The 27,852-nt window shown below is 45.9% G+C and overlaps 1 protein-coding gene across 41 annotated transcripts in view; it reads left to right on the top strand.

The window, feature by feature from the left end:
- OBSCN (obscurin, cytoskeletal calmodulin and titin-interacting RhoGEF) overlaps nt 1-27,852 on the top strand; it is a 239,778-nt gene that overhangs the window by 114,293 nt on the left and 97,633 nt on the right. For 40 of the 41 annotated variants that reach the window (XM_086407940.1, XM_086407931.1, XM_086407941.1 and 37 more), the window contains 12 exons: nt 828-1,103; nt 16,906-17,181; nt 22,210-22,485; nt 23,731-24,015; nt 24,169-24,435; nt 24,599-24,868; nt 25,912-26,178; nt 26,457-26,723; nt 26,914-27,026; nt 27,134-27,287; nt 27,458-27,619; nt 27,737-27,841. In XM_086407940.1, the coding sequence (XP_086264066.1) occupies nt 828-1,103; nt 16,906-17,181; nt 22,210-22,485; nt 23,731-24,015; nt 24,169-24,435; nt 24,599-24,868; nt 25,912-26,178; nt 26,457-26,723; nt 26,914-27,026; nt 27,134-27,287; nt 27,458-27,619; nt 27,737-27,841 (2,718 nt within the window). The remainder of the gene's footprint in view (nt 1-827; nt 1,104-16,905; nt 17,182-22,209; nt 22,486-23,730; nt 24,016-24,168; nt 24,436-24,598; nt 24,869-25,911; nt 26,179-26,456; nt 26,724-26,913; nt 27,027-27,133; nt 27,288-27,457; nt 27,620-27,736; nt 27,842-27,852) is intronic. The other variant, XM_086407949.1, reaches the window with a different exon arrangement.

Here is a 27,852-nt window from a genome sequence, read left to right as displayed (position 1 = left end):
TGAAGAGCTGATTCATTTGAAAAGACCCTGATGCTGGGAAAGATTGAAGGCAGGAAGAGGGGATGACAGAGGATGAGATGGTTGGATGGCATCACTGACTCAATGAACATGAGTTTGGGTAAACTCTGGGAGTTGGTGATGAACAGGGATGCCTGGCGTGCTGCAGTCTATGGAGTCACAAAGAGTTGGACACAACTGAGCAACTGAACTGAACTGAACTGAACCATCAACACAGTATAACATTTAATTATATAAAGAGCTCCTAAATGAATCTGGAAAAAACAGACTGCAAATTTTGAAAATTGTACAAAACTTGAACCACAGAAGGTTAAACTACAGAATAACTGTAAAACTCATATTCTTCAGTTTGTGAATCATTAGTACCATGCAACAGATAGCCACAGTGGTGTAGCTTCACTCCCATCAGGTTGCTAACAGCTGACAGCACTGAGAGTGTGGTTAGGGTGGAGCCTCAGGAGCTCTCATTCACTGCAGATGAGAACGTGCCCTGTACAGTTGTATGGGAAGGACTCTGGCCTCCCATAGGAAGGTTGAGGACTCTGCAGTTCTTCTTCTAGAAGATCTGCATGAGAGAATTCTTTCACAGCTTCTCAATGGAACAGCCTCCACAGATCAGGGGTGGAATATAGAAATAAATTGTGTTGCTTGTTGCTGAGAAGGTGGTGGAGTTTCTCTAGGTCACAGAACTGGTGCAAAGCCTGGAGAAGTTTCCTGTCTTCTTGCCCCCTGTTTAATCATTCTTTCCTTAGTGTTGCATCTTGACATAGATGGGGTCTCTGACCCTGTGTATCCGCCTCTGTCCCCAGAGCCCTCGGTGGTGTTCGCCAAGGAGCAGCCGGCATGCAGTGAAGTGCAGGCCGTGGCGGGGGCAAGTGCCACGCTGAACTGCGAGGTGGCCCAGGCCCAGACGGAGGTGACGTGGTACAAGGACGGCAAGAAGCTGAGTTCCAGCTCGAAAGTGCGTGTGGAAGCCAAGGGCTGCACCAGGCGGCTGGTGGTGCAGCAGGCAGGCAAGGCGGACGCTGGGGAGTACAGCTGCGAGGCCGGGGGTCAGAAGGTCTCCTTCCGCCTGGACGTCACAGGTCAGTCCTTTGTGGTACTTAGTCTTGTTTGGAGATGGTGGTTGAATTGCATTAGGCCCTGATGCTCTCTCATTAGACGTCATCTTTTCAGGCCTCCCATCCTCCTCCCTCCTATTTTCATGCCCGTGACTGGGCCAAGGAAGACAAAGTAGAAAGGGTGTGTATGAGAGGAAGAGGGCTGTTCTTGAACACCTTGTGGTGTTTCCATAGAGTCGTGTTTAATCACACATCCTGAGCGTGATTAAACCTGCCCAAAACCCCTGTCATGTTTCTTGGTGTCCAGGACTGTGGCTCTGTTGGATGCTTGAATTCTGAAATAGACCAGTCATCTCACACCTGAGTTATGTGACTGCTTTTTTGGATGTCTGGGTATGCCCTCTCTTAGAACCATACTGGGGTTCTCACTAGTCAGAGACACTTGCATCTCTTTGTATAAGGTTGACTAAACTTTGGGTTATTCATATTTTCTTTAAGACCCTCATGTACATTTATGTATAGGAATGCCTAGGAGATATTGTGGATTTGGTTCCAGGTCACTGTAATAAAGTGAACATGCAACCCACTCCAGTATTCTTGCCAGGAGAACCCCATGGACAGAGGAGCCTGGTGGGCTGCTGTCCATGGGGGTTGCACAGAGTCGGACACCACTGAAGCGACTTAGCATGCATGCATGATTGCAATAAAGTGACCTAACAGATTTTTTGTTTTTCCAGTGCATATAAAAGTTATATTTACGCTATACTATAGTCTGTTAAGTGTGCAATAGCATAATGTTTAAAAATGTACATACTTGAGGCAAAAAATGCTTTATTGCTAAAAATTGTTAACCATCATATGAGCCTTCAGTGAGTAGTAGTAACATCAGAGACCATTGATCAAAGATTACCATAGCATATATCTGTTCAGTTCAGTTTCTCAGTCATGTCCGACTCTGCAGCCCCATGGACTGCAGCACACCAGGCTTCCCTGTCCATCACCAACTCCTGGAGCTTACTCAGACTCATATCCGTAGAATCGGTAATGCATCCAACCATCTCATCCTCTGTTGTCCCCTTCTCCTCCTGCCTTCAGTCTTTCCCAGCATCGGAGTCTTTTCAAATGAGTCAGTTCTTTGCATCAGGTGGCCAAAGTATTGGAGTTTCAGCTTCAGCATCAGTCCTTCCAATGAATATTCAGGACTGGTTTCCTTTAAGATGGTAATGAAAAAGGTTGAAATATTGCAAAGATTACCAAAATATGCCACACAGACATGAAGTGAATAGATGCTGTTGGGAAAATGGCAGTGAAAGCTTTGTTTGATGCAGGGTTGTCAAAAACCTTCGATTTGTACAAAATGCAAGAATATCTGCCAACCTCAACAAAGTGCAATAAAACAAGGTGTGGCTGTAGAAGTTGTCTGCGCTCCCATTTGTAACAAAATCTAGATATGTTTTCCTGCAGTGTTTGTGGGAAATAAAAAAGACCAGAGGACTGGTAGGTATGTGTCTGAGACATGCACATGTGAGGTCTGGAATTCATATCTTGTTGTTAGACCATTCTGTGTCAGAATTCTTCTTGGAGTTTGATTTATAAATTTAGAAATGGAAAGAAATAAGTAGCCTAAGCTATATCAGTACACTTTGTTAAAGATGAGTCCTTATAGTAGCAGCCATTTACTGATAAGTTGGCATTTATTCTACAGCACATCCTGAGGAGTGTGTGTCTGTACCACTCTGGCAGGTTCATGGAGAAGTCTGATAACAATTTCCTTTTGTTAAGTGGATCTCAACATTAGAGAGATGTGGGTGATGGTATTATATTACATACATGTAACAGTTTGGTTGTATGCTGGTATATTAATGATTTGTGGGTGAGTACAGATAACTAAAATATTTATGTATCTTCCTAAAATGGTTTTTAAGAGACTAAGTTATTTTATGGTAATAATTCTGAAATTTTCAACAACTTGATCAAATGTTAGAAAACCATATGAAAAAGTCACACAAGAAGAAATAGATAACTGAAATAGTCCTATGGAAATTTTAAAATTGGGCTATAACTGCTTTACAGTGTTGTCTTGGTTTCTGCCATTCCAGTTCAGTTCAGTTGCCAGTCATGTCCAACTCTTTGCAACTCCATGGACTGCTGCACACCAGGCTTCCCTGTCCATCACCAACTTCTGGAGCTCGCTCAAACTCATGTTCATTTAGTCGGTGATGCCATCCAACCATCTCATCCTCTGTCATCCCCTTTTCTTCCTGGCTTCAATCTTTCCCAGCATGAGGGCCTTTTCCAATGAGTCAGCTCTTCACATCAGGTGGCCAAAGTATTGGAGCTTCAGCTTCAGCATCAGTCCTTCCAATGAATATTCAGGACTAATCTCCTTTAGGATGGACTGGCTGGATCTCCTTCCAGTCCAAGGGACTCTCAAGAGTCTTCTCCAACACCACAGTTCAAAAGCATCAATTCTTGGGTGCTCAGCTTTCTTTATAGTCCAACTCTCACATCCATATATGACTACTGGAAAACCATAGCTTTGACTAGATGGACCTTTGTTGGCAAAGTAATATCTCTGCTTTTTAGTATGCTGTCTAGGTTGGTCATAGCTTTTCTTCCATAGCATTTCTGCCATAAAACAGTGCAAATCAGCCATAAGCGTGTGTATATATATCCCCTTCCTCTTGAGACTGCCTCCCACTGCCCTCTCCCATTGCTCCCCTTAGATCATCACAGAGCACCAAGCTGGCTCCCTGTGCTGGACAGCAGCTTCCTGCCAGCTCTCTATCTCACACATGCTAGGGCATACACATTGGTGTTACTCTCTCAGTTGGCCCCTCTCCTCCCCCTCACCCCCCCACAAGTCCATTCTCTGTGTCTGCATCTCTGTTCCTGCCATGCAAATAGGTTCATCACTATCATTTGTCTAGATTCCATAGATGTGTTAATATATAATATTTGTTTTTCTCTTTTTGACTGACTTCATGCTGTATGTCAGGCTCTAGGTTCACTCACGTTACTGCAAACAACTCAATTTTATTCCTTTTTATGCCTAAGTAATATTCCATTGTGTATATGTACCACATCTTCTTTATCCAGTCATCCGTCTATGGATATCTAGGTTGCTTCCATGTTTTGGGTGTTGTATATAGTACTGCGGTGAACACTGTGGTATATATGTTTTTTTGAGTTATGGTTTTCTCAGGTATATGCCCAGAGAAGGCAGTGGCACCCCACTCCAGTACTCTTGCCTGGAAAATCCCATGGGCGAAGGAGCCTGGTAGGCTGCAGTCCACGGGGTTGTGAAGAGTCGGACACGACTGAGTGACTTCATTTTCACTTTTCACTTTCATGCATTGGAGAAGGAAATGGCAACCCACTCCAGTGTTCTTGCCTGGAGAATCCCAGGCATGGGGGAGCCTGGTGGGCTGCCGTCTATGGGGTCGCAGAGAGTCGGACACGACTGAAGCTACTTAGCTGCAGCAGCAGGTATATGCCCAGTAGTGGGATTGCTGGGTCATATGGTAGTTTGATATTTAGTTTTTTAATGAACCTCCATACTGTTCTTCAAAGTGGTTGTATCAATTTACATTCCCACCAGTAGTGTAAGAGGTTTCTCTTTTCCCCACACCCTTTCCAGCATTTATTGTTTGGAGATTTTTTTGATGCTGGCCATTCTGACTGGTGTGAGATGATACCTCATTGTAGTTTTAATTTGCATTTTTCTAATAGTGATGTTGAGCATCTTTTCATATGCCTCTTGGCCATCTGTATGTCTTCTTTGAAGAGATGTCTATTTGGGGCTTCTTCCCATGTTTTGATTGGGTGGTTTGTTTTTTGATATTGAGCTCCATGAGTTGCCTGTATATTTTGGAAATTAATCCTTTGTCTGTTGCTTTGCTTGCAAATATTTTCTGCCATTCTGAGGGTCGTCTTTTTGTCTTATTTATGATTTCCTTTGCTGTGCAAAAGCTTTTAAGTTTAATTATATAACATTTGATTTTTTTTCTTTTTCTTTTCATTGTTCTAGGAGGTGTGTCAAAAAAGATCTTGCTGTGGCTTATGTCAAAGAGTGTTTCTCCTGTGTTTTCCTCTAAGAATTTTATAGTGTCCAGTCTTACATTTAGGTCTTTAATTCATTTTGAGTTTATTTTTGTGCATGGTGTTAGGGATTGTTCTGATTTCATTCTTTTACATGTAGCTTTCCCAGCACCACTTATTGAAGAAGCTGTGTTTTCTCCATATTCTCAATATCTCCCAGGTATATTCTTGCCTCCTTTGTCAAAGACGAGGTGCCCATATCTTACCTCTGGGATTTGTATCTTGTCCTGTTGGTCTATATTTCTGTTTTTGTGTCAGTACCATGCTGTCTTGGTGACGGTAGCTTTGTATTATAGTTTGAAGTCAGAGAGCCAGCTCCATTTTTCTGTCTCAAGATTGCTTTGACTCTTTGGGGTCTTTTGTGTTTCCATACAAATTATACAATTTTTTGTTCTAATTCAGTAAAGAATGCCATTAGTAATTTGATAGGAATTGCACTGCAGTTGTAGATTGCTTTGCATAATGTGGTCATTTTCACTGTAAATTGATTCTTCCAATCCAAGAACATGGTCTGTTTCTTCATCTGTTTGTGTCCTCTTGGATCTCTTTCATCGGTGTTTTATAGTTTTGTGAGTACAGATCTTCTGCTCCTTAGGTAGGTTTGTTCCTGGATATTTTATTCTTTTTGTCTTGATGGTAACCAGGATTGTTTTCTTAATTTCTCTTCCTGCTCTTTCATTGTTAGTATAAAGGAATGCAAGAGATTTCTGTGTATTAATTTTGTATCCTGCAACTTTACTAAATTCATTGATCAGGTCCAGTAGTTGGCATCTTTCGAATTTTCTGTGTGTGATAACCTGTCGTCTGCATACACTGACACTTTTACTTCTTTTCCAGTTTGGATTTCTTTTATTTCTTCTACTTCTGTGATTGCCATAGTGAGGACTTCCAAACCTATGTTGAATAAGAGTGGTGAGAGTGGACATCCTTGTCTTGTTCCTAATCTTAAGGGAAGTGCTTTCAGTTTTTCACCATTGAAAATGATGGCTTGCTGTGGGTTTGTTATATATGGCCTTTATTATGTTGAGGTAGGTTCCCTCTATGCCAATTTTCTGGAGAATTTTTATCATAAGTGGTTATTGAATTTTGTCACAAGCTTTTTCTGCCTCTATTGAGACGATCGTATGGTTTTTATTCTTTAATTTGTTAATATGGACATTGATTGATTTGCATATATTGAAGAATCCTTGCATCCCTGGGATAACCGCTTGATCATGATGTATAATCCTTTTAATATATTGTTGGCTTCTGTTTGTTAGTAGTTTGTTAAGGATATTTGTGTCTTTGTTCATCAGTGATATTGGTCTGTAATTTTCTTTTTTTGTGTGATATCTTTTCTGGTTTTGGTATCAGGGTGATAGTGGCCTTATAGAATGAATTTATAAGTGTTTGTGATTCTGAGATTTTTTGGGAAGAGTTTGAGAAGGATAGATGTTATCTCTTCTCTAAAAGTTGGTTCAAATTGCCTGGGAAGCTGTCTGGTCCTCGACTTTTGTTTGTTGGAATATTTTTAATCACATTTTCAATTTCACTACTTGTGATTGGCCTGTTTATATTTTCTAATTCTTCCTGGTTCAGTCTTGAAAGCATGTATCTTTCCAAGAATTTATCTATTTTTTCCAGGTTGTCTTTTTATTAGATTACAGTTGTTTATAGCAGTCTCTATGATCCTCTGTATATCTGTGGTGTCAATGCTAATGTCTTCTTTTTCATTTCTAATTTTACTGAGTCCTCGCTCTTTTTTCTTGGAGTCTGGTTGAAGGTTTATCAGTTTTGTTTACCTTCTCAAGGAACCAACTTTTACTTTTATTGACCTTTGCTCTTGTTGTCTTGTTTCCTATTTCATTTATTTCTGGTCTGATCTTTGTGATTTCGTTTCTTCTATTGACTTTGGGTTTTCTTTCTCCTCTTTCTCCCATAGGTTAGATTGTTAGTTCGAGACTTTTTCTTGTTTCTTGAGGTGGGATTGCACTGCTATGCGCTTCCCTTTCAGAACTGCTTTTACTATGTCTGATAGGTTTTGGGTTGTCATCTTCTCAGCATCGTTTGTTTCTGTGCATTTTTTAATTTCCTCTTTAATTTCTTCAGTGATCTCTTGGTTATTTAGCAGTGCACTGTTTAGCTTTCATGTATTTGTGGGGTTTTTTGTTTTTGTTTTTTTTTTTGCATTTTTTTCCCCTGTAATTGATTTCTAATGTCATAGCATTGTGGTAGGAAAAAATGCTGATACGATTTCAATTTTCTCAAATTTTCCGAGGCTTGATATATGATCCAAGATGTGGTTTATCCTGGAGAATGTTCCATGTGCGCTTGAGAAAAAAAAAAATGTTCTCCTGCTTTCAGGTGGAATGTCGTATAAATATCAATTAACTCCTTTTGGTCTGTTGTGTCCTTGAAAGCTTGTGTTTGCTTAGTTATGTTCTGTTTGGATGATGTTTCCACTGGTATAAGTGGGGAGCTGAAGTCCCCCAATACTAATTGTGTTATGGTTGATTTCCCCTTTTATGGTTGTTAGTGTTTGCCTTATGTATTGAGGTGCTCCTATTTCTATGCATAACTGTTTGTAATTGTTTCATCTTCTTCCTGGATTGAGTCTTTGATTATTATGTAGTGTCCTTCCTTACCTCTTTAACAGTTTGTATTCTAAAGTCTATTTTATCTGATATGAGTATTGCTACTCCAGCTTTCTTTTGATTTCCATTTGCATGGAATATCTTTTTCCGTCTCTCACTTGCAGTCTGCATGTGTCCTTAGGTCTGAAATGGATCTCTCGTAGGCAGCATATACACGGGTCTTGTTTTTGTATCCATTCAGTGTGTCTTTTGGTTGAGGCATTTAATCCACTTACATTTATGTATGATTCATATTTCCTATTACCATTTTCTCTACTGTTTTCTTAATTGGTGTTGAATTCTCTTTGCTTTTCTTATCTGTAAAGCTTTTTATTTATCTGCCAAATCTGAATAAGATCTTTGCTGTATAGTCTTGGCTGTGGGCTTTTTTCCTTTCATCACTTTACGTATATCCTGTCACTCCATTCTGGCTGGCAGAGTTTCTGCTGAAAAATCAGCTGATGGCCATATGGGGACTCCCTTGTATGTTATTTTTTGCTTTTCCACTGCTGCTTTTCATAGTTTTTCTTTGTATTTAATTTTTATTAGTTTGATTATTATGTGTCTTGGTATGTTTCTCTTATCCTACATGGGACTCTCTACACTTCCTGGATTCTGGTTGAGTCTTTCCTTTCCTATGTTAAGGAAGTTCTCAACTATAATCTCTTCAAATATTTTCTCAGACCCTTTTTCTTTCTCTTTTGCTGGGACCCCTATAATTCAAATGTTGGTACATTTAATATAATATTGTCCTAGAGAACTCTGAGACTATCTTCAGTTCTCTTCATTTTTTCCTTTATGCTGCTCCTTGAAAGTTATTTCCATCATTTTATCTTCAGTTCACTTATTCGTTTTTCTGCCTCAGTTATTCTGCTATTGATTCCTTCTAGCATATTTTTAATGTTAGTTACTGCATTTTTCATCACCGTTTGTTCATTCTTTTGTTCTTCTAGGTGTTTGTTTAATACATTTTCTTCTATTTCTGCGATTTTGGATCATCTTTACTATCACTACTGTGAATTATTTTTCAGATAGTTACCTATTTCCTCCTCATTTATTTGATCTTGTAGGTTTTTACCTTGCTCCTTTGTCTGTAACATATATTTTTGTCATCCTATTTTTTTTTTTTTTATGAGTAGGAATGTGTTCCTTTCTACTGTTTGTTTGGCCTGAGGTTTCTGGCAGTGGAGTTTGCAGGCAGTTGGGTCGAGCTGGGTCTTGGTGTTGAGATGTGGACCTCTGGGAGACCTTACTCTGATTAGTATTCCCTGGGGTCTGAGGTTCTCTATTGGTTCAGTGGTTCAGACTCGGTACTCCCACCACTAGAGCTCATTTCTAATCTCTGGCCCATGAACTGAGATCCCACAAGCCACAGAACACGGCAAAAAAAAAAAAAAAAAAGAGCAGAACAAAAACAAAGAATAAAAATTACAATTTAGAAAACCAGCAGATATATTAGAAAAAATAAGAATATATATGAAACAAACACCAGAAGGTAAAACAGAACTCCAGTAGCAAAGGAGAAAACCAAAAAGCAAACCAAACCAAAACAAAAAGGACCCGAAAAAGCCTTGGCTGTGGAGGGCAGGGCTTAGGCAGGGCAGCCTTAGGCAGGGTGGGGTTTAGGCGTAGGACCCAGGCCAGGAAAGGCCCTAGGTGGGTGTCAGGGTGGCGCCCAGGTTCAGCCTGGCTGGTAGGGGCCCTCTGGAGAGCCTCTGGCCTCACGGTTTAGAGGCCCAGGGCCTCAGCAAGCTCCCTGGAGCTGAGTGACCAGGGATGGAGAATGCTAGATGTGTTTCCCCAGTCCTCCAACCCCTCAGGTCCCTCCTAGTCCCTGCTGATCCCCAGAAGGTAAATGTGTCTCTTAAGGTGTGTAAACCCCTCCCTTTACCCAGCCGCCCTGCGGGTATACCTGCCACGTCCAGCCTCCACTTCTCCTCCCCCGTCGCTACCCACCCCCACCATCCTACCCAGTTGCTCAGGGGTTCTTCTGGTCTTCCTGGGTGTCCAAGGTCCTCCACCAGCATCTGGTAAATATCCTGTTGGTGAGGAGACATGGACTCTGCATCTTCTCTCCCCATCATCTGGGCCCCACTTCCCCTAAAACTTAAATAAATGGGACCAGTAATAAAAAAAAAAATCATAAAGATCTAAGCCCATTGGTTTGTCGATGAAGTGAAAATGTTAGTCATTCAGCCGTTTCCAACTTTTTGTGACCCCCCTGGACTGTAGCCTGCCTGGCTCCTTTGTCCATGGAATTCTCTTGGCAAAAATACTGGAATGGGTAGCCATTCCCTTCTCCAGGGGATAGTCCTGACCCACGGATTGAGCCCAGGTCTCCTGCATTGCAGGCAGATTCTTTACCATCTAAGTCACCAGGGGAACCCTGTTCTATTGATAAAATAATGCCAAATTTCTGTTAAGTAATTATTCCATGTTCACAGAGATTCTAGAGAATAAAACAAGGAGATATACCCTCTAGTTTGATTCGTGTAACTATGGGATAACATAGATACCAAAATATGACAAGGAATGTAAGGAGAATTAAAATTATAGGCCAATATCTTGTGGAGGAAAAGGGGGCAACAGGATGAGATGGGTGGCTGGCATCACTGACTCAATGAACATGAGTTTGTGCAAACTCCGGAAGATAGTGAAGGACAGGGAAGTCTCGTGTGCTGCAGTCTATGGGTCACAAAAACTTGGACACGACTGAGCAACTGAGCAGTAACAACAAATCCTGTGGATGTTGAGGCCTGTATCTTCAACAAAATACTGGCAAAGTCACTGAACAATATATGAAGGTGAGAACGGATTAGGATGAAAGACGTGGTCCAGGCATGCAACATTGATTTAAAATTCTGACCATTAGAAAACCAGTATAATGTATGACATTAACTGATTGGAAGTGAGAAATGATGTGATTTTTCTCAGTAAATGCAGAATAAAAGTTTGATCAATTTTAACACCATAATTTTGTCATCAACTTAGGCCATAAAATTCTATCAATAAACAGACTTTCCCTTACCTTGATAAATGGCACTCTAGAAAACACCAGGCGATGTCACAGTTAAAGTAAAACCTTGAAGGTTTTAATTTGAGTTCGCGAACAAGAGAAGGAAGCCAACTGTCACCACTTCTGTCCAACGCTGCACAAAACAGAAGGGAGGCCAATGAAGTGCAGAAATGCAAAAACATGGTGGGATTCAAAGATGACATGGTTATGGATATAGAAATTTCAAGGATAAGTGATTTGACTTAGAGCATTTGGAAATATAAATGCACACAAATATTAACATGCAGAAAACACTACTATATTTATATACTAATTACGAACAGTTATTTTAAAACAGAATTTTAAAACATTAATAATAGCATCAGAGGTATCATGTTTCTAATTCCGAATATAATGCAAGGTGCTTAATGACTGTGGGGGAGGGGCGCAGTGGGAATAACATTTTTGAGAGATGATAAAGAAGGTCCTAAATAAATGGATAGAAATCCATGAAAGAATCTAGGATGTTCAATAACAGTCTATATCCAAGCAGATGTTCTTTGGGAGGGGAGTATTGAGAATTGACAGTCAAATTCAGTGTGAGCATTTGCTCTATCAATATTAAAAACTATTATAAAACTACAGTAATGTAGAAAGATGGGTCAGTTATCTGACAGTTATCAGACCAGAGGAACAGAGGAGAGGAACAGAAGAGAGAGTTTAGCGAAAGACCTGTCCACAGACAGACCTTTGTTCCACCCCCACTTTTTTTTTAAGTGTGGTGGCTGTGCAAGGAGTGGGAAATGATGGTCTTTTTGTAAGAATTTGTTTTTCCATTTGACCATGTAAGGAAAAAAAGTTCATCTGATAACACAAACCACACGGAACCAACTCCAGGTTGGTTAGAGACCTCAGGGTAAGAGATAAAACCATGAAAACTCATAGATGATGACTTAGATTGCCTTGTGGCTTTTGGGTAAGGGGAGATTCCTGACATGGAACAAGAATGACACATTTGACTGCATTAAAGCTAAAAGCTTTACAATAATAATAATAAAAAAAAAAACTAATAGCTTTCATTAGATTCATTTGGTTCAGTTCAGTCGCTCAGTCATGTCCAGCTCTTTGTGACCCCATGGACTGCAGCACGCCAGGCCTCCCTGTCCTTCACCATCTCCCAGAGCATGCTCAAACTCATGTCCATTGAGTCAGTGATGCCATCCAACCATCTCGATTCATCAGAAGACACCATAAAAGAGTGGCATGCAAGTCACACAGATATGGGAGAGGAAAGCTTTAACATGCAAATAGAAGTCCTAAAAATGAATATGAAAAAGGCAGACAGTGCTGTTGAAAATCAGGCAAGTTCTTTAACTGTGACACCACAAAAGAGCAAATGATGAAAAAAATGACCATAATGACAAAAAAGATTAATAAAGCTGCTCCACTTTGTGGGTCACCAGAACCATACAGGAGACAGCCACAAGAAGTACCACCTCACTTCCACCAGATTGGCAACAGGTGACATGCTGAGAATAGGCAAGAGGGTGGAGCCTCAGTAATTTTCATGCACTGTGGGTAGGACCGCTCTCCACACAGTTGAGTGGGAGAGACTGGCTTCATCTAGGAAGGTTGAGGCTTTATCTAGGAAGGAGAGTCTGGCTTCATCTAGAAAGTTTGCATAGATCATGACTCCGCCCCCCTCCCGCCCCCCACAGATCCTATATACAGAGAAGTCTTTTGCAATGTTCTTACTTAGAACTGCCCACTTGGAGCTGTGGCCAAATGGATAGATAAATTGTGTCACCACTGCTGATAGGGTATGGGGCCTCTTGGGCACATATCTAGTGCAGAGCTTAGAGAAGTTTCTAGCCCTCCTACTTCCCTATTTAGTCCCTTCCCCCCCACCTCGCCCCCACCACTGTTGCCTTCCTGCCTTAGATGATCGCGTCTTTGACTTTGTACTTCCCTCCTTGTCCCCAGAGTCCATGGCTGTACGTCATTTGCCAGGGAACAGCCAGTGTTGAGTGAAGGGCATACTGATTGGGGGGACAGCCATGCTGAGCTGCAAGGTGGCCCAGACCCAGAAGGAGGTGAGATGGTTCAAGGATGAGAAGAAGCTGAGTGCCAGCTCAGAAGTGCAGGAAGAGACCCAGGGCCATGCCCAGCGGCTGGTGGTGCAGCAGGCGGGGAAAGCAGACACTGGGAAGTACAGCTCTGAGGCTGGAGGCCGGAAGGTCTCCTTGTGTGTGGATATCACAGGCGGTTCTAACTGAGAGCATTTGGAGGAGACGATGGGACTGACTAATAGACTCACTGCACCCTAGTGCTCTCTACATTAGACTTCTTCTCTTCAAGTCTTCCGTCCCTCCACGTCCTAGTATTATGCCCATGGCTGAGCCAAGGGAATTTAAATTGGAGGGGCATATATATGGAAGGGAGTTTGGCCATTCTTGTAAACTTCAAGTACTGTTTGATGTAACACTTACTCACGTGTCCCAGCAGCTGTGTAGAATCTTCCCCATGTTGAGGACTCTGGAATCCACCTGGTACTTGAGGTTTGAAGTAGATGAGATGTCTCTTACCTGGGAATAAATATGTGCATATCCTTCTGCTGAATGTTTTGGCTGTTCTCACATCCCTCATCTAACATCACATGAGAGTTCTTACTAGTGAGACCTGTTTGAATTTCACTGAACCAAAATTAAAGGGATTTTTTTTTTTCGGCACATAATCATGCTTGGAATTTTCTCAAAACTAAAATTTGGTTCATGATAGTTTAGGTGTTCTGGGAGGCTCTTTTCTCTTTCACTTCGTGTACCAAATTCTAGATCCAGGTTTTGTCTCAGTGCCTGTGAACAGTGAAAAAGGAGCTGACTGTTGGTAGGTATGCACCTGTGATATACGCCTGAGGTTTAGAGTGCTCTTTTCAAACAGCATATTGTTTTCCTTTGTCTTCAGTTAGAACATTTGTGTCAGTATTCTTGGAGTTTGATTTGTAAGCTTAGAAATGGAAACGAATAAATAGCTAATACTATACCACTACACTAAAAGATGAGTTTTTATAGTAGCAGCAGCCATGGTCTCATAAACCAGTATTTACTTTATAGAATTTCCCTCATGGTTAGTGTGTTTGTGCCTTCCTGGCTGGTTCATAGAGAAGTCTGAGATCTAAATTTCTTTTCCTTTCATTAGGAGTTTGTTACAGGTAGATAACTGATTGGGAATGTATTAGTTCTTGAGTGGGTAGTGGATTCAGTGTTCATTATACTATTAAAAGCGTAAGCACTTTAAAAAAAGAGGGTGTTAATATCAAATAACTAAGGCTGTGATCCTACACTGGCCTCTGGTTGCCAATCCCTAACAGTGTCGGACTGTACCTGTACATAATAGTTTGTGGGTATGTATAGATACCAGAAACCTCAAAGGTCTGTCTAGTCAAGGCTATGGTTTTTCCAGTGGTCATGTATGGATGTGAGAGTTGGACTGTGAAGAAAGCTGAGCGCCGAAGAATTGATGCTTTTGAACTGTGGTGTTGGAGAAGACTCTTGAGAGTCCCTTGGACTGCAAGGAGATCCAACCAGTGCATTCTGAAGGAGATCAGCCCTGGGTGTTCTTTGGAAGGAATGATGCTAAAGCTGAAACTCCAGTACTTTGGCCACCTCATGCGAAGAGTTGACTCATTGGAAAAGGCTCTGATGCTGGGAGGGATTGGGGGCAGGAGGAGAAAGGGACGACAGAGGATGAGATGGCTGGATGGCATCACTGACTCGATGGACATGAGTCTGAGTGAACTCCGGGAGTTGGTGATGGACAGGGAGGCCTGGCGTACTGCAATTCATGGGGTCGCAAAGAGTCGGACACGACTGAGCGACTGAACTGAACTGACAGATACCAGAAACCTCACTCTGTACCTTTGTCAAATGTTATTAATATTTTAAGAGAATATGACACATTACTTTATGGTAGTCAATTTGAAAAATTTTGACAATTTGGCCAGTTCCTAGAAAACTATTATCAAAAGTAACACAGGAGAATTAGACAACTCCAACAGTTCTAAACCTTTTAAGTAAGTTGAACCGCAGTAAATCATTTTTCTCAGAAAGATCTAAGCCCAGGGACTTTCCTGGTAAATTATATTAAATATTTTAGAAATAAATTAATCCATGTTCATGGGGATTCTTCTAGAGAATAGAAGGAGAAACACTCTGCAGATGGTTTTCTGTAGGTAACATATCATGGACACCAAAATCTGACAAGGACTGTACCAAGAATTAAAATTACAGGTCAGTTTATTATAGCTGTCAAAGGAAAACCCTAGACAAAATATTAGCAAACTGAATTTAGCAATATATCAAGAAGATAATACACTGCGATAAGATTGTACTCCCGTATTGCAGGGCTTATGTAGCTTCAGAAACAAAGCAGATCAATGCAAAGCATGAAACGTAAGAAGGAATAACAGATTACGTGGATATCAACTCAGAAAATCTAAAAGATCAATTAGACTTAGTATAAGAATTGAGAAAATTGCCATGTAAAAAGTCAATATGTGAAAAACATATATTTCCATATAGTAGCAGCATAGTTGGAAAATGAAATTATAAAAGATTTACAGCATTGTGAAAAGTATGATCTTTCCATTTCCAAGTAAAATAAAGATGTTTAAGACATTAGTGGGGGGAAATGGTTAAACATTTTTGAGAGAGAGAGTAAAAAATGCCTAAAGAAATAGATGGAAATCTATGGAAGACTCAGATATATTCACATCCAGTCAAAATCTAACAAATGTTTTTCTTTGGATAGTTGAAAATTGAGCAGCAGATTCCAAAGGCCAAGGAGAGCCAACATGCTCTTGAAAAAGAATTATCATAAAGATACTGGGGTTACAATACAGGGATAGTTATCAGATCAAAGGAACAGAATAGTGAACTCACAATCAGACCTGTGAATAAATGAACTTCCAACTCTGCCGCCATCCCCACCACTTTTGTTTTTAATCCGGTGAGCTTGTATAGGCAATGGAGAAAGGATGGTCTTTTTAATATGTTTTCAACATTTAATCATAAAAAAAATTGCATAGGTAACTGGAACAGCACTTAAAAAGAAACTCCAGGTGGGTTAGAGACCAGAGTATGAAAGGAAAACCATAAAACCTCAGATGATGACATAGATTATCTAATGGCTTCAGGGTAAAGGAAGTCTTAAACAGAACCACAGAACGATATCCTGTACTCGACTGCATTAAAACTAAATTTGGGGGCTTCCCTGGCGGTCCAGTGGTTAAGAATCTGTGCTTCCACTGCAAGGGGCACAGGTTTGACCCGTTGTTGGGGAACTAAGATCCTACAAGCTGTGTGGTGAAACCAAATAAACAAACAGATTTAAAACAAAACCTTGAGTGAAAAGGCAAGTGACGCAGATGGGCACAGTATTCGCAAGCTGCATCATTTGTCAGATCTCTAGCACTCGAGCACATAAAGAGATCTGGGTAATAAATAAAGGGCAGACAGAAAACGCTGTTGAAAATCAGCTGAAACACTTGAAGAGTACCACAGGAGTGCAAACAGTAATGGCCGAAAGACTGAAAACGCTGCTCCACTTTCTGAGTCCTGAGTGCCATGCAAGAGGGAGCCAAGGGGATACGACTTCCCTCCCACCCGACTGGCCACAGTTGGCACGCTGGGCATAGACCAGAGGGTGGAGGCTCAAGATCGCTTCTGCACTGCAGGTGGGAGGGCACCCCTCCCCGAGCGGGCCTGTGGAGAGCGTTAATGTCAGATAACTGTGGCTGGGGTCCTGCACTGCCCTTTGGGTGTCCACCTAGAGAGGCTGAGGAACCAATGCCTCAGGACCCTGAAGTTCTCCCAGAGTAGTGTGTACACTGAAGTCTCTGGCAACGTCTTCTCCTGGAACAACAGGCATGGATCAGTGGGAGAATATATAGGTAAACTGCGGTCACTCGGTGAGAAGGAGGTAGGGTTTTCCAGGCCACATAGCTAGCCAGGATCTAGAGAAATTTCCAGTTCTCTTGCTTCACCATTTAGTCCTTCCTCCCCAGTGCTGCATCTTGACTTAGATAGCATCTCTGACCCTGTGTATCCCCCTCTGTCCCCAGAGCCCTCGGTGGTGTTCGCCAAGGAGCAGCCGGCCCACAGTGAAGTGCAGGCTGTGGCGGGGGCGAGTGCCACGCTGAACTGCGAGGTGGCCCAGGCCCAGACGGAGGTGACATGGTACAAGGACGGGAAGAAGCTGAGTTCGAGCTCGAAAGTGCGTGTGGAAGCCAAGGGCTGCACCCGGAAGCTGGTGGTGCAGCAGGCGGGCAAGGCGGACGCCGGGGAGTACAGCTGCGAGGCCGGGGGCCAGAAGGTCTCCTTCCGCCTGGACGTCACAGGTCAGTTATTTGAGAGGATCTTTTGGAGACGATGTGACTGACTTACAGCCATGACAGGATCTTTTCATTGCATTTAACCTCTTCATATCTCCCACTTCCCACCTCCCATTCTCGTGCTCATGGCTGATCCCAGGGACGCTGGGTGGGAATGGTGTGTGTGTGAGGAGGGGGGCCTCTCTTGTGCACCCCAAGTGGTGTTTCCATGTTGTAATGTTCCAGCTGATCTTTGGTGCCCAGGACCCTGGCTCCATCTGGCCCTTGGGGTCTCAAGTGGGCCACATGTCTCTCACCTTGGGAAATGTGAAAGTACTTTTTGGATGTTTTAGCAATGTCCAAATTCTCTCACCCAGCGTTGTATGAGGATTCTCCCTAATCAGAGATGTGTGTAGTTTTTTGAACCTGATAAGAGGATTTCAGCCACATAATCATGCTTGGCATTACCTCAAGTCTGAATTTATGTTAGTTGTTATGGGACACTCTTTCTTTCTTGCACATTGTTGTAGAAGTTATCTGTCTATCTAAATGTTGCAAAATCTAGGTTTCTGTTCTGTTGCAACGTCTGTGCAAAGTAAACCAAGAGAAGAGGATTGGTGCCTTTGACATGCGCCTCTGAGATATGGTACATTCTTTTAAAAGCAAATTTTGGTTTTCTTTTGCCTCCAGTTAGTACATTCTGTGTCAGGATTCCCTTTGGAGCTTGATTTATAAATTTAGAAATGGAGAGTAGTAAGGAGCTTTCCCTACACCAATAGGCTTTCCTAAAGATGAGGCACTGTAGTAGCAGTACTCACTGGTAGAGCAGCATTTGTTTCATAGCATTTCCTAAGGACGCGTGTCTTTCTGTACCTTCTGAGCTGGTTCACAGAGATGTCTGCAGACTACCTTTAGTTTCCTTTTGTTAAGAGAGGTTAACTTCAAACAGAGGTGGGCTGTGGCCCTGCCTTGACTCCTAAGTGCCACCACGTAACAGTTTGATATTGTATTAGTATATACTGATTCATAGGTATATTATCAGTTCAGTTAGTATAAGTTCAGTCACTCAGTTGTGTCTGACTCTTTGCGACCCCATGAATCGCAGCACGCCAGGCCTCCCTGTCCATCACCAACTCCTGGAGTTCACTCAAACTCACGTCCATTGAGTCGGTAATGCCATCCAGCCATCTCATCCTCTGTCGTCCCCTTCTCCTCTGCCCCCAATCCCTCCCAGCATCAGAGTCTTTTCCAATGAGTCAACTTAGATACCAAGAAATCCACTGTGAATCATTTTGACATTATTATAATCAAAACCTGATATTATTTCACACAAGTAAATTTGAAAAGTTTTGAAATATTGGCCAATTCTTAGAAAACTATATCAAAACTTACACAAGAAGAAATAAACTTGAACAGTCTTATAATGTTTTAGATAAATGGAACCATAATAAAATAATCTCATAGAACAAGATTAAGCTCAGTGGCTCTACTGGCAAATTATATGAAATATTCTGGAAAACTATTTCCTATTCATGGAGATTCTTTAAGAGAATGGAAAAGGGATATATATGTGTGTGTGTCTATTTATATGTGTGTGTGTGTGTATAACACTCTTTAACTCATTTTATGTAGCTACCATAGTATTGATACCCAAATCTGACAAAGTATAAAGAATTTAAATTACAGGTCAATCTTTTATCGATGTCAATGTCAAAATCCTATACAAAATATTGGCAAAGTGAATGGAGCAATACATGAAGATCTTAATCCAGGAATGCAATTGTTCAACATCAGAACATTAGAAAAATCAATCTATAACATTAAGAAGCTAAAAGAGAAAAAGCATATTCCTGCCTTTAAAAGTACAGAATAAAAGTACTTGAAAAAATGTTTACATCATATCTAGATTGAGTTTTATAAAATACAGCATACATTCATTTTGATAACTTCTTACTGAACTAGTAATAAACGGATAGATCCTTAATTTGATACAGAGTACTAAAGAAAATGACATCAAACATCACACTTGCAGAGAAACCTTGAAAGCTTTCCTTTTCACTGGAGCATTTCAAGTGGCTCCACTATCACAACTTATATCCAATATTGTAGAGACTGTCAGGAAAAATATAAAGTAAAATTTAGGTAAAGCAAAAAGTGGAGTTCCTAGATGATAACATTATTAATGCAGAGAGTAGAAAGAATTTTTAAAGTTAGTAAGAAAGTTAAGAATAATCGCCACATACAAAATACACAGAAAACGCCTCTAAGTTGATGTACTAGCAACTGAGAGTCAGAAAATGATATTTTAAGACAGTTACCATAGCATCAAAAGTATCATGCTTCTAATTCCATGTCTAATAAAATTTGTTTAAGGCTTCCAAGAGAGGATATTAAACATTTTAGGGAGGCAGTGAAGATCTAAATGAATGGTGAGCTATGCATGGAAGGCATGAAGGTGTCCATTCCTACTCAAAACCCTGGAGGAGGAAATGGCATCCCAGTCCAGGCATTCTTGCCTGGAGAACTCCATGGGCAGAGGAGCCTGGCCAGCTACAGTCCTTGGGGTTGCAAGAGTTGGACACAACTGAACACGTACCACCAATCAAAATCCAAAGGGAAGTTCTTCTGTGTGTCTGTCAAAACTGACAAGTTGATTCCGAGGGCCAGGTAGAACGGAAGCACTCGTAAAATGAGAGCCTTTGATCTGCAAGATATCAAACATTATAAAATTACAGTAGTGAACAGCTGGGTTTCAGTGCAGGAATAAATACAAAGAAATAGAATAGTGAGCTCTGAAACACCCCTGCATTTAACCAAACTCTCCCATCCCTTTTCTGTTTTCTATGTAGTGCTAGTGTGTAGTGTAGAGAGTAATTTTTTCATAAACTGTGCAAATGCCATATAACCATATATATATATATATGTGTGTATATATATTTATATCTGTTCCTCTATAATAAAAATTGATGTCTCTCTCACAGCACACATGGACACCAACTCCCGGTGGGTTAGAGACTCCAATATAGAAGTTTGGAGAAGGCAATGGCACCCCACTCCAGTACTCTTGCCTGGAAAATCCCATGGATGGAGGAGCCTGGTGGGCTGCAGTCCATGGGGTCGCTAGAGTCGGACACAACTGAGCGACTTCACTTTCACTTTTCACTTTCATGCATTGGAGAAGGAAATGGCAACCCACTCCAGTGTTCTTGCCTGGAGAATCCCAGGAACAGGGCAGCCTGATGGGCTGCCATCTATGGGGTCGCACAGAGTCGGACACAACTGAAGTGACTTAGCAGCAATGACCTGATGGTAATAAAAGATTTAAGCAGTATATAAATGTATTAATCACAAAGGGTACATTTTTTTAAATTAATTAGTTTTAATTGGAGTATACTTCCTTTACAATATTGTGGTGGTTTTGCCATACATCGACATGAATCAGCCACGGGTGCACATGTGTCTCCCCATCCTGAACCACACTCCCACCTCCCTCCCCATCCCATCTCTCTGGGTTGTCCCAGAGCCGTCGGCTTTGAGTGCCCTGCTTCATGCATCGAACTTGCACTGGTTATCTGTTTTACATATGGTAATGTACGTGTTTCAATGCTGTTCTCTCAAATCTTCCCACCCTCACCTTCTCCCACTGAGTCCAAAAGTCTTTACATCTGTGTCTTTTGCTGCCTTGCATATAGGATCGTTGTTATCATCTTTCTAAATTCCACATACATGCATCAATATACTGTATTGGTGTTTCTCTTTCTGACTTACTTCCACTCTGTGTAACAGGCTCCAGTTTCATCCACCTAATTAGAACTGACTCAAATGCGTTCCTTTTTATAGCTGAATAATATTCCACTGTGTGTATGTACCACATCTTCCTTATCTGTTCATCTGCCAGTGGAGATCTAGGTTGCTTCCATGTCCTCGGTTCAGTTCAGTCACTCAGCTGTGTCCAATTCTTTGTGACCCCATGGACTGAAGAACTCCAGGCTTCCCTGTCCATCACGAATTCCCGGACCTTGCTCAATCTCATGTCCATCGAGTCAGTGATGCCATCCAACCATCTCATCCTCTGTCGTCCCCTTCTCGTCCTGGCTTCAATCTTTCCCAGCATCAGGGTCTTTTCCAGTGAGTCAGTTCTTTGAGTCAGTGAGTCAGCCAGGTGTCCTGGCTGTTGTAAACAGTGCTTCAGTGAACACTGGGGTACACATATCTCTTTCAGTTCTGGTTTCCTCAGTGTGTATGCCCAGCAGTGGGATTGCTAGGTCATATGGCAGTTCTATTCCCAGTTTTTTAAGGAATCTTCATACTTTTCTCCATAGTGGCTGTACTAGTTTGCATTCCCACCAACAGTGTAAGAGGGTTCCACAAAGGACATTTGACATACTTGCCTGTGTTAAAACTGAGAACTTTATGTCAACAGAAGACACACAAAAGATAAGGAAGCAAGTGACAAAGATGGAGAAAATATTTACACAGCCATAATTGTGAAGGTTCTAATATAAATATATGAAGAGCTCCTGAAAATGAAGAAGGAAAAGACAGACAATGCTACTGATAACTCGGTAAACGTCTGGCAGTGATCCTGAAGAAGGGCAGACTCCAAAAGCCAAAAAGATGAGAAATGGTGCTTCACTTTGTAAGCCGTTAGGACTGTGCAAAGGAAAGCTCAGGAAGTACAACCATGCTCCCTACCGGCTTGCCACCAGTTGACGACACTGAGAGGATGGAGCCTCAGGAACGCTCATGCACTGTGGGTGGGAGAGTTCTCTGTGTGAGAAAGACTGCATTATCTAGGAAGGTTGAAGGGCACGTGCATCCTGATCCCACATTTCCTTTCCTAGAGGAATCTGTGCAGGGAAGAAATCTTTCCCAGAGCCCCCACTTGGAGCAGGACGCACGGAATGTATAGATCAATTGTGGGCACTTATGGGACAACACAGAGCCTGGAGCAGGGCCCAGCCCCCTTCCTACCTGCCCAGGCCTTCTTTCCATACTGCTGCATTCCTGACTTAGATGGTGTCTCTGAGCCTGTGCATCCTTCCTTGTCTGCAGAGCCTGTGGTGGTGTTTGCCAAGGAGCAGCCGGCACGCAGTGAAGTGCAGGCCAAGGCCGGTGCCCGCACCACACTGAGCTGCGAGGTAGCCCAGGCCCAGACGGAGGTGACGTGGTACAAGGATGGGAAGAAGCTGAGTTCGAGCTCGAAAGTGCATGTGGAGGCCAAGGGCTGCACCCGGCAGCTGGTGGTGCAGCAGGCGGGCAAGGCGGACGCCGGGGAGTACAGCTGCGAGGCCAGGGGCCAGAAGGTCTCCTTCCACCTGGATGTCACAGGTGGGTGCCAAGGCTGGGTGGGGGGGTGTGAGTGCGGGGGATGCTGGGTCCTCTGCTGGGTTCTCCATGGATGCAGTCAGCTCCAGGGCTCTGTCTCCCTGCAAGGCCCTTGAGTGGCAGGACGCCTGCCAGAGCCCCGAGTCCAGGACACTCTTGACATCTGCTCCCCCAGATTCCCGCTTCTCTCCGCCACATCCATACCTTTCCCAGTGTGAAACCTGCCACAGAGGCTTTCTCAGCCATCTGCAGGCTGCTGAAATGGCCATTCTCTGTCTGTGGTCAGCAGGGGGCACTATTCCCATATTAAGTCTTCCTGGGCAGCTGTGGAGCCCTGCTCTGGGGCACTTCTGGCCTTGAACACCCCTGCCTTCACTGGGTCTGGCGCCCCTGTCTCGGCTCGGGCCCCTGACCGTCCAGCTGTATTTAGGTCAGCCTGTTGTGTTGGCCTCTGCTCAGATGCCCATTCTGTCCTGGGCCTGAGCCAAGCCGGTATATTGCCTGCTTGATCCTGTCCCTCCTGCTCCTGGTGACATCACTGGGTTTCGGAGTCCTGAGCTCAATGACCCTGTCTCTGTCCCCAGCTGTGGTCCTGGCATCTGATCCTGCAGCCAGCATGGTCTTTCCAGGCGGTCCCCTGGATCAGCCCTCACAGGGACCCTCTTAGGCCCCCTCCCAGGGTCTCCCTCTCCCGCTTCTCGGCCCTGGCCTTTCCCCTGCTGCTGGAGGCACTCAGGCTATTTCACAGTCTCAGTCTTTGCCTGGCCTCTCCCCTCCCCACAGGGGGTTCCTCTACTGAGCTTGTCCTCCTCTGCTGCCCTTCCTGTCCCCGCTCCATCCTGCCCTTCTGGAATGCTGGCCCAGCCCCAGGCTGCATCAGGGTCATCATGTGCCCCGCTTTCCCTGCCTTAGCTGCTCGTGGGGCCCAGCGCCCCTTGGGGTGGGGCAGGGATCCTGGACTCTGAGCTCTTGGTGGACAGAGCTTGTGGCCCCCAGGCCTGTGGTCCCAGGTGGCTCCTCCTCACTGCCCTGTGCTGCCCCTGGGAGCCTGGATGGTGCCTGGCAGGCGGAGTGTGGCCCTGAGGCGTTCCTTGCTGGCTTGCTCAGAAGAGAGGCCGGGGTGGAGAGGCGGACAGCCTAGGCAGTTTCATTTCAAGTCTCCCACCGCGTGGCCTGGACGGGGCTGGTATTCAGGTCAAGGGTGAGAGGGTCCCCTGTCTAATGCTCCTTTGTTATCCCCCTGCCCAGAGCCGGAGTTTGAGCCCCCGGCCCCAGAGAAACCCAGACGCAGGGAACCGCTGGTGGTCAGGGAACACGAGGACATCATCCTGACAGCCACTCTGGCCACGCCGTCTGTGGCCACGGTGACGTGGTTCAAAGATGGTATGGAGATTCGCCGCAGCAAGCGGCACGAGATGGCCAGCCTAGGGGACACCCACACCCTGACCATGCGTGGGGCACAGACCCTGGACAGCGCTGTCTACAGCTGCCGCGTGGGCACAGAGGGGCAGGACTTCCCGGTACAGGTGGAAGGTGAGCAGCTCCATGGGGTGGTCCTCTGGGAACCCCTTGTTGGCAGCATCCTGGAGTGGAGACTGGGTGCGGCTCCGGGCGTGCAACCAGGCGGCTCGGAGCTGGTCCCGCGGCCTGAACCCTGCCAGGCTGACATCCCCTCCCCTCCCCTAGAGGTGGCTGCCAAGTTTTGCCGCCCCCTGGAGCCCGTGAGCGGGGATCTGGGCGGCACAGTGACGCTGGTCTGTGAGCTGAGCCCTGCGCAGGCTGAGGTGGTGTGGCGCCACGGAAGCACGCAACTCCGGTCCGGCAAACGCTTCCAGATGGCGGCTTCGGGGCCTCGGCGCTCGCTCACGGTGTCGGGCCTGCGGGCAGAGGATGCAGGGGAGTACGTGTGTGAGAGCCGCGACGACCACACCAGCGCCATGCTCACTGTTATCGGTATGCGTGTGCCAGGTCTGCGGGCTGAGTCGCCGGGGAGGGTGGGTAGCTCGGCGGAGCATTCTTGGGAGGCTTCCTGGAAGAGGTGTCCTTCCGCGGAGTCTGCAAGAGGGGGAGGCCCCGCCTATCCTGTCTGTATCTCAAGTGGAGCCCCTGTCCACAGTACCCCGCGTGGTCAAGTTCACGTCTGGGCTGAGTGCGGTGGTTGCGGAGGAGGGGAGCGAGGCCACTTTCCAGTGCGTGGTGACCCCCAGCGACGTGGCGGTCACATGGTTCCGAGACGGTGTCCAACTACAGTCCAGTGAGAAGTTTCTCATCTCGCAGAAGGGTGCCAGCCACAGCCTGACCATCTTAAGCCTGGCCCTGGAGGATGCCGGCCAGGTCACTGCACAGGCTGAGGGCATCCAGTCCACGGCTGCCCTCCGGGTCCGAGGTGAGCTTGTGGGGCGGCAGGGAGGGCGCCACAGCTTCTTGTACCAGCTTCTCCTAGTGAGCTGGTTCCCAGATGGCTGTACTGATACACCCTGCTGCCAGCCTGGATCCAGCACCTTGGGCTGACTTCAGAGGATGTGGGTTTATCAGCTGCAGAGTGGGACCATGGGGCCAGGCACCTGCTCCGAAGGGGAGATGGTAAACTCTTGCAGTGCACACCTGGAGGGAGAGTGGGCAGAGGTCGTGATCCAGGGGGTCTTCCTAGGGAAAGGACCCTTGCTGAGCCCAGAGGTGGGAGAGATGGCAAGGTGGGCAGGCATATGCAGGGGATGGGGATGCGCTTGGCTCACTGAAGCCAGGTTGTGTGGGGAGAACCAGAACTTTACCCCAGGGGAGCCAAGCCATCTCATGCGGAAGGGAGTTAAATGGGCAGATTCACTTCTGCCCATGGCACAACCTGAGTCTGGGAGGAGGACTCGAACATTTCTCTTCCTTAATGTGGTGCACCCAGGGCCTAGTTGAACAGGGTGCAGCTGGTCTGGGGGCTCGGAGTCTGCCTGTCTCAAGAGCTCTCTGTATCCCTATGCTTCTGCTCACCAGCCGCACCGAGGAGTTTCAGGCTGTTATGGGCATGGCAGGAGGGTGTTCAGAAGAGGGGAGCAGTAGGTGGGAGGGGGACTGGGCAAGAAGAAGCCCTCCTGAAGTGTGGTTGTGTGTGTGCTCAGTCGCTCAGTCGTGTCCGACTCCCTGTGACCCCGTGGACGGTAGCCTGTCAGGCTTCTTTGTCCATGGGATTCTCCAGGCAAAAATACTGGAGTGGGTTGCCATGCCTTCCTCCAGCTGAAGTGCTGTTATCCACCCATAAAATCATACCTGCGCACACGTGCAGCTGAGCGCTGAGAATGGCCAAGGTCTTCCGTAGCTCGGAGTCAGAATGTGGTGGAGGGCAGGTCTGCTGGCTAGGGGTCAGGGCCCGGGTCCCTCTGCCTTGCTTTTCCGAGAGTAAACAGTGGCTCTGGTGATCTCCTTCTCTCATGACTGCAGAGGCTCCAGTGTCGTTCAGAAAGAAGCTGGAGCCACAGACCGTGGAGGAGCGGAGCTCAGTGACCATGGAGGTGGAGCTGACTCGGCCGTGGCCAGAGGTCAAGTGGACACGCAATGCTGTAGCACTCGCGTCGGGCGAGAAAGTGGAGATCCACGCCGAGGGTGCACGTCACCGTCTGGTTCTCCACGGTGTGGGTTTCGCTGACCGTGGCTTCTATGGCTGCGAGACACCAGACGACAAGACACAGGCCAAGCTGACTGTGGAAAGTGAGCAGCTAGGCGAGCTTGGTCCAAGGGTTGAGCATTGAGGAGGTAGAGAGGGTAGGAGGAGAGGGGACCTCCGTCTGGGGGCAGAGCCTTGGGAAAGAGGGAAAAGGGAAGAAGACCCTGCACTTGGCAGGGGCCGGGGAGGAGGGGAAGGGAGTGAGGGGCGGGGAGGCCTCCCCACCAGGGCACAGTGAGGCTCCCTGGGGGCGTGACTCGGGCTGGCCCGAGGGCCAGGGTCTTGCTGCAGTGGCTCATCCTTCCCCTTATTTGTCCCGTAGTGCGCCAGGTCCGGCTCGTGCGGGGCCTGCAGGCCGTGGAGGCGCAGGAGCAGGGCACGGCCACCATGGAAGTAGAGCTGTCCCACGCTGACGTGGAGGGCAACTGGACTCGAGACGGTCTTCGGCTCCAGCCAGGACCCAACTGCCAGCTGGCGGTGCACGGCCCCACACACACCCTTACGCTGTCACGGCTGCAGCGGCAGGACGGTGGCTTGGTGGCCTTCAGGGCGGAGGGCGTGCACACCTCTGCTCATCTGGTGGTCACTGGTGGGTGCTTATGGGTGGGGCAGCACTCACTCCAAGGTGCCTGCCCCTGTCCCTACGGTGCCAGGGAGGCAGGTGGGGCATCGTAGGGGAGGGGACTCCTTCCTAAAACCAGCTGAGTGACTCCAGCCAGTTCAGACCCTGTCCCCGCATGGAGGCCCTGCTTCTCAGCACTTCGCTCCTGTCTTCCCAGAGCTGCCTGTGAAGTTCGTCCGCCCTCTGCAGGACGTGGTGGCCACAGAGAAGGAAAAGGTGGCCCTGGACTGTGAGCTCTCACGCCCCAATGTGGATGTGCGCTGGTTGAAGGTGCCCGCAAACTTCTCTGCCCCCTCTTGCCTCTCACCAGGGGTGGGCAAGTGTCAGATCGCTCTGCTGGGCAGTACCAGCCCTTGACTCGGCCCGTTCCTTCACAGGACAATGTGGAACTGCGGGTAAGCAAGACCATGGGCATGATGGCCCAGGGGGCCTGCAGGAGTCTCGTCATTTACCGATGTGAGCTCGGAGACCAGGGCGTGTATGTGTGCGATGCCCACGATGCTCAGAGCTCGGCCTCCCTGAAGGTGCAAGGTGAGGGCTGGGCGGGTGGCTGCAAGGACCTCCTGGCCCCCTACTGCGACCCCCAGCAAGTGCTTGGCCCTCTGGTTCTGCCCTTGTGCCCAGCCTGTACCCCGTCAGCAAGCTGGGCTGGGGGTGGCGCCTGTGCCTCGGGGTGTAGCGGGGCCTACTCTGTGCCCTAGGCCGGAATGTGCAGATCGTGAGGCCTCTGGAGGATGTGGAAGTGGTGGAGAAAGAGGGCGCCACCTTCTCCTGTGAGGTCTCCCACGATGAGGTGCCTGCGCAGTGGTTCTGGGAGGGCAGTAAGCTGCGGCCCAGTGACAACGTGAGGATCCGCCAGGAAGGTGAGACGGGGACAGTGGGGGCCAAAGCAGGGGTCCTCCCCACTTCCTGCCCCCAGGCCACCCCTCCCCATCCCCGGGCCACCCTGCCCTTTAGTCCTGAGTGGGCTTTGTCCCCAGGAAGGACATACACTCTCATCTATCGGAGAGTCCTGGTGGAAGATGCAGGGGAAATCAAGTTTGTAGCGGAAAATGCAGAATCGCGAGCCCAGCTCCGAGTAAAAGGTAATGGGAAC

Source organism: Bos grunniens, chromosome 7 (assembly GCF_055505025.1).
Source record: "Bos grunniens cultivar Pamir isolate PY7600 chromosome 7, Bosgru_T2T1.0, whole genome shotgun sequence".
NCBI lineage: Eukaryota > Metazoa > Chordata > Mammalia > Artiodactyla > Bovidae > Bos > Bos grunniens.
The sequence above is the reverse complement of the archived record's forward strand: the minus strand, read 5'-3'. Positions and strand labels throughout refer to the sequence as shown.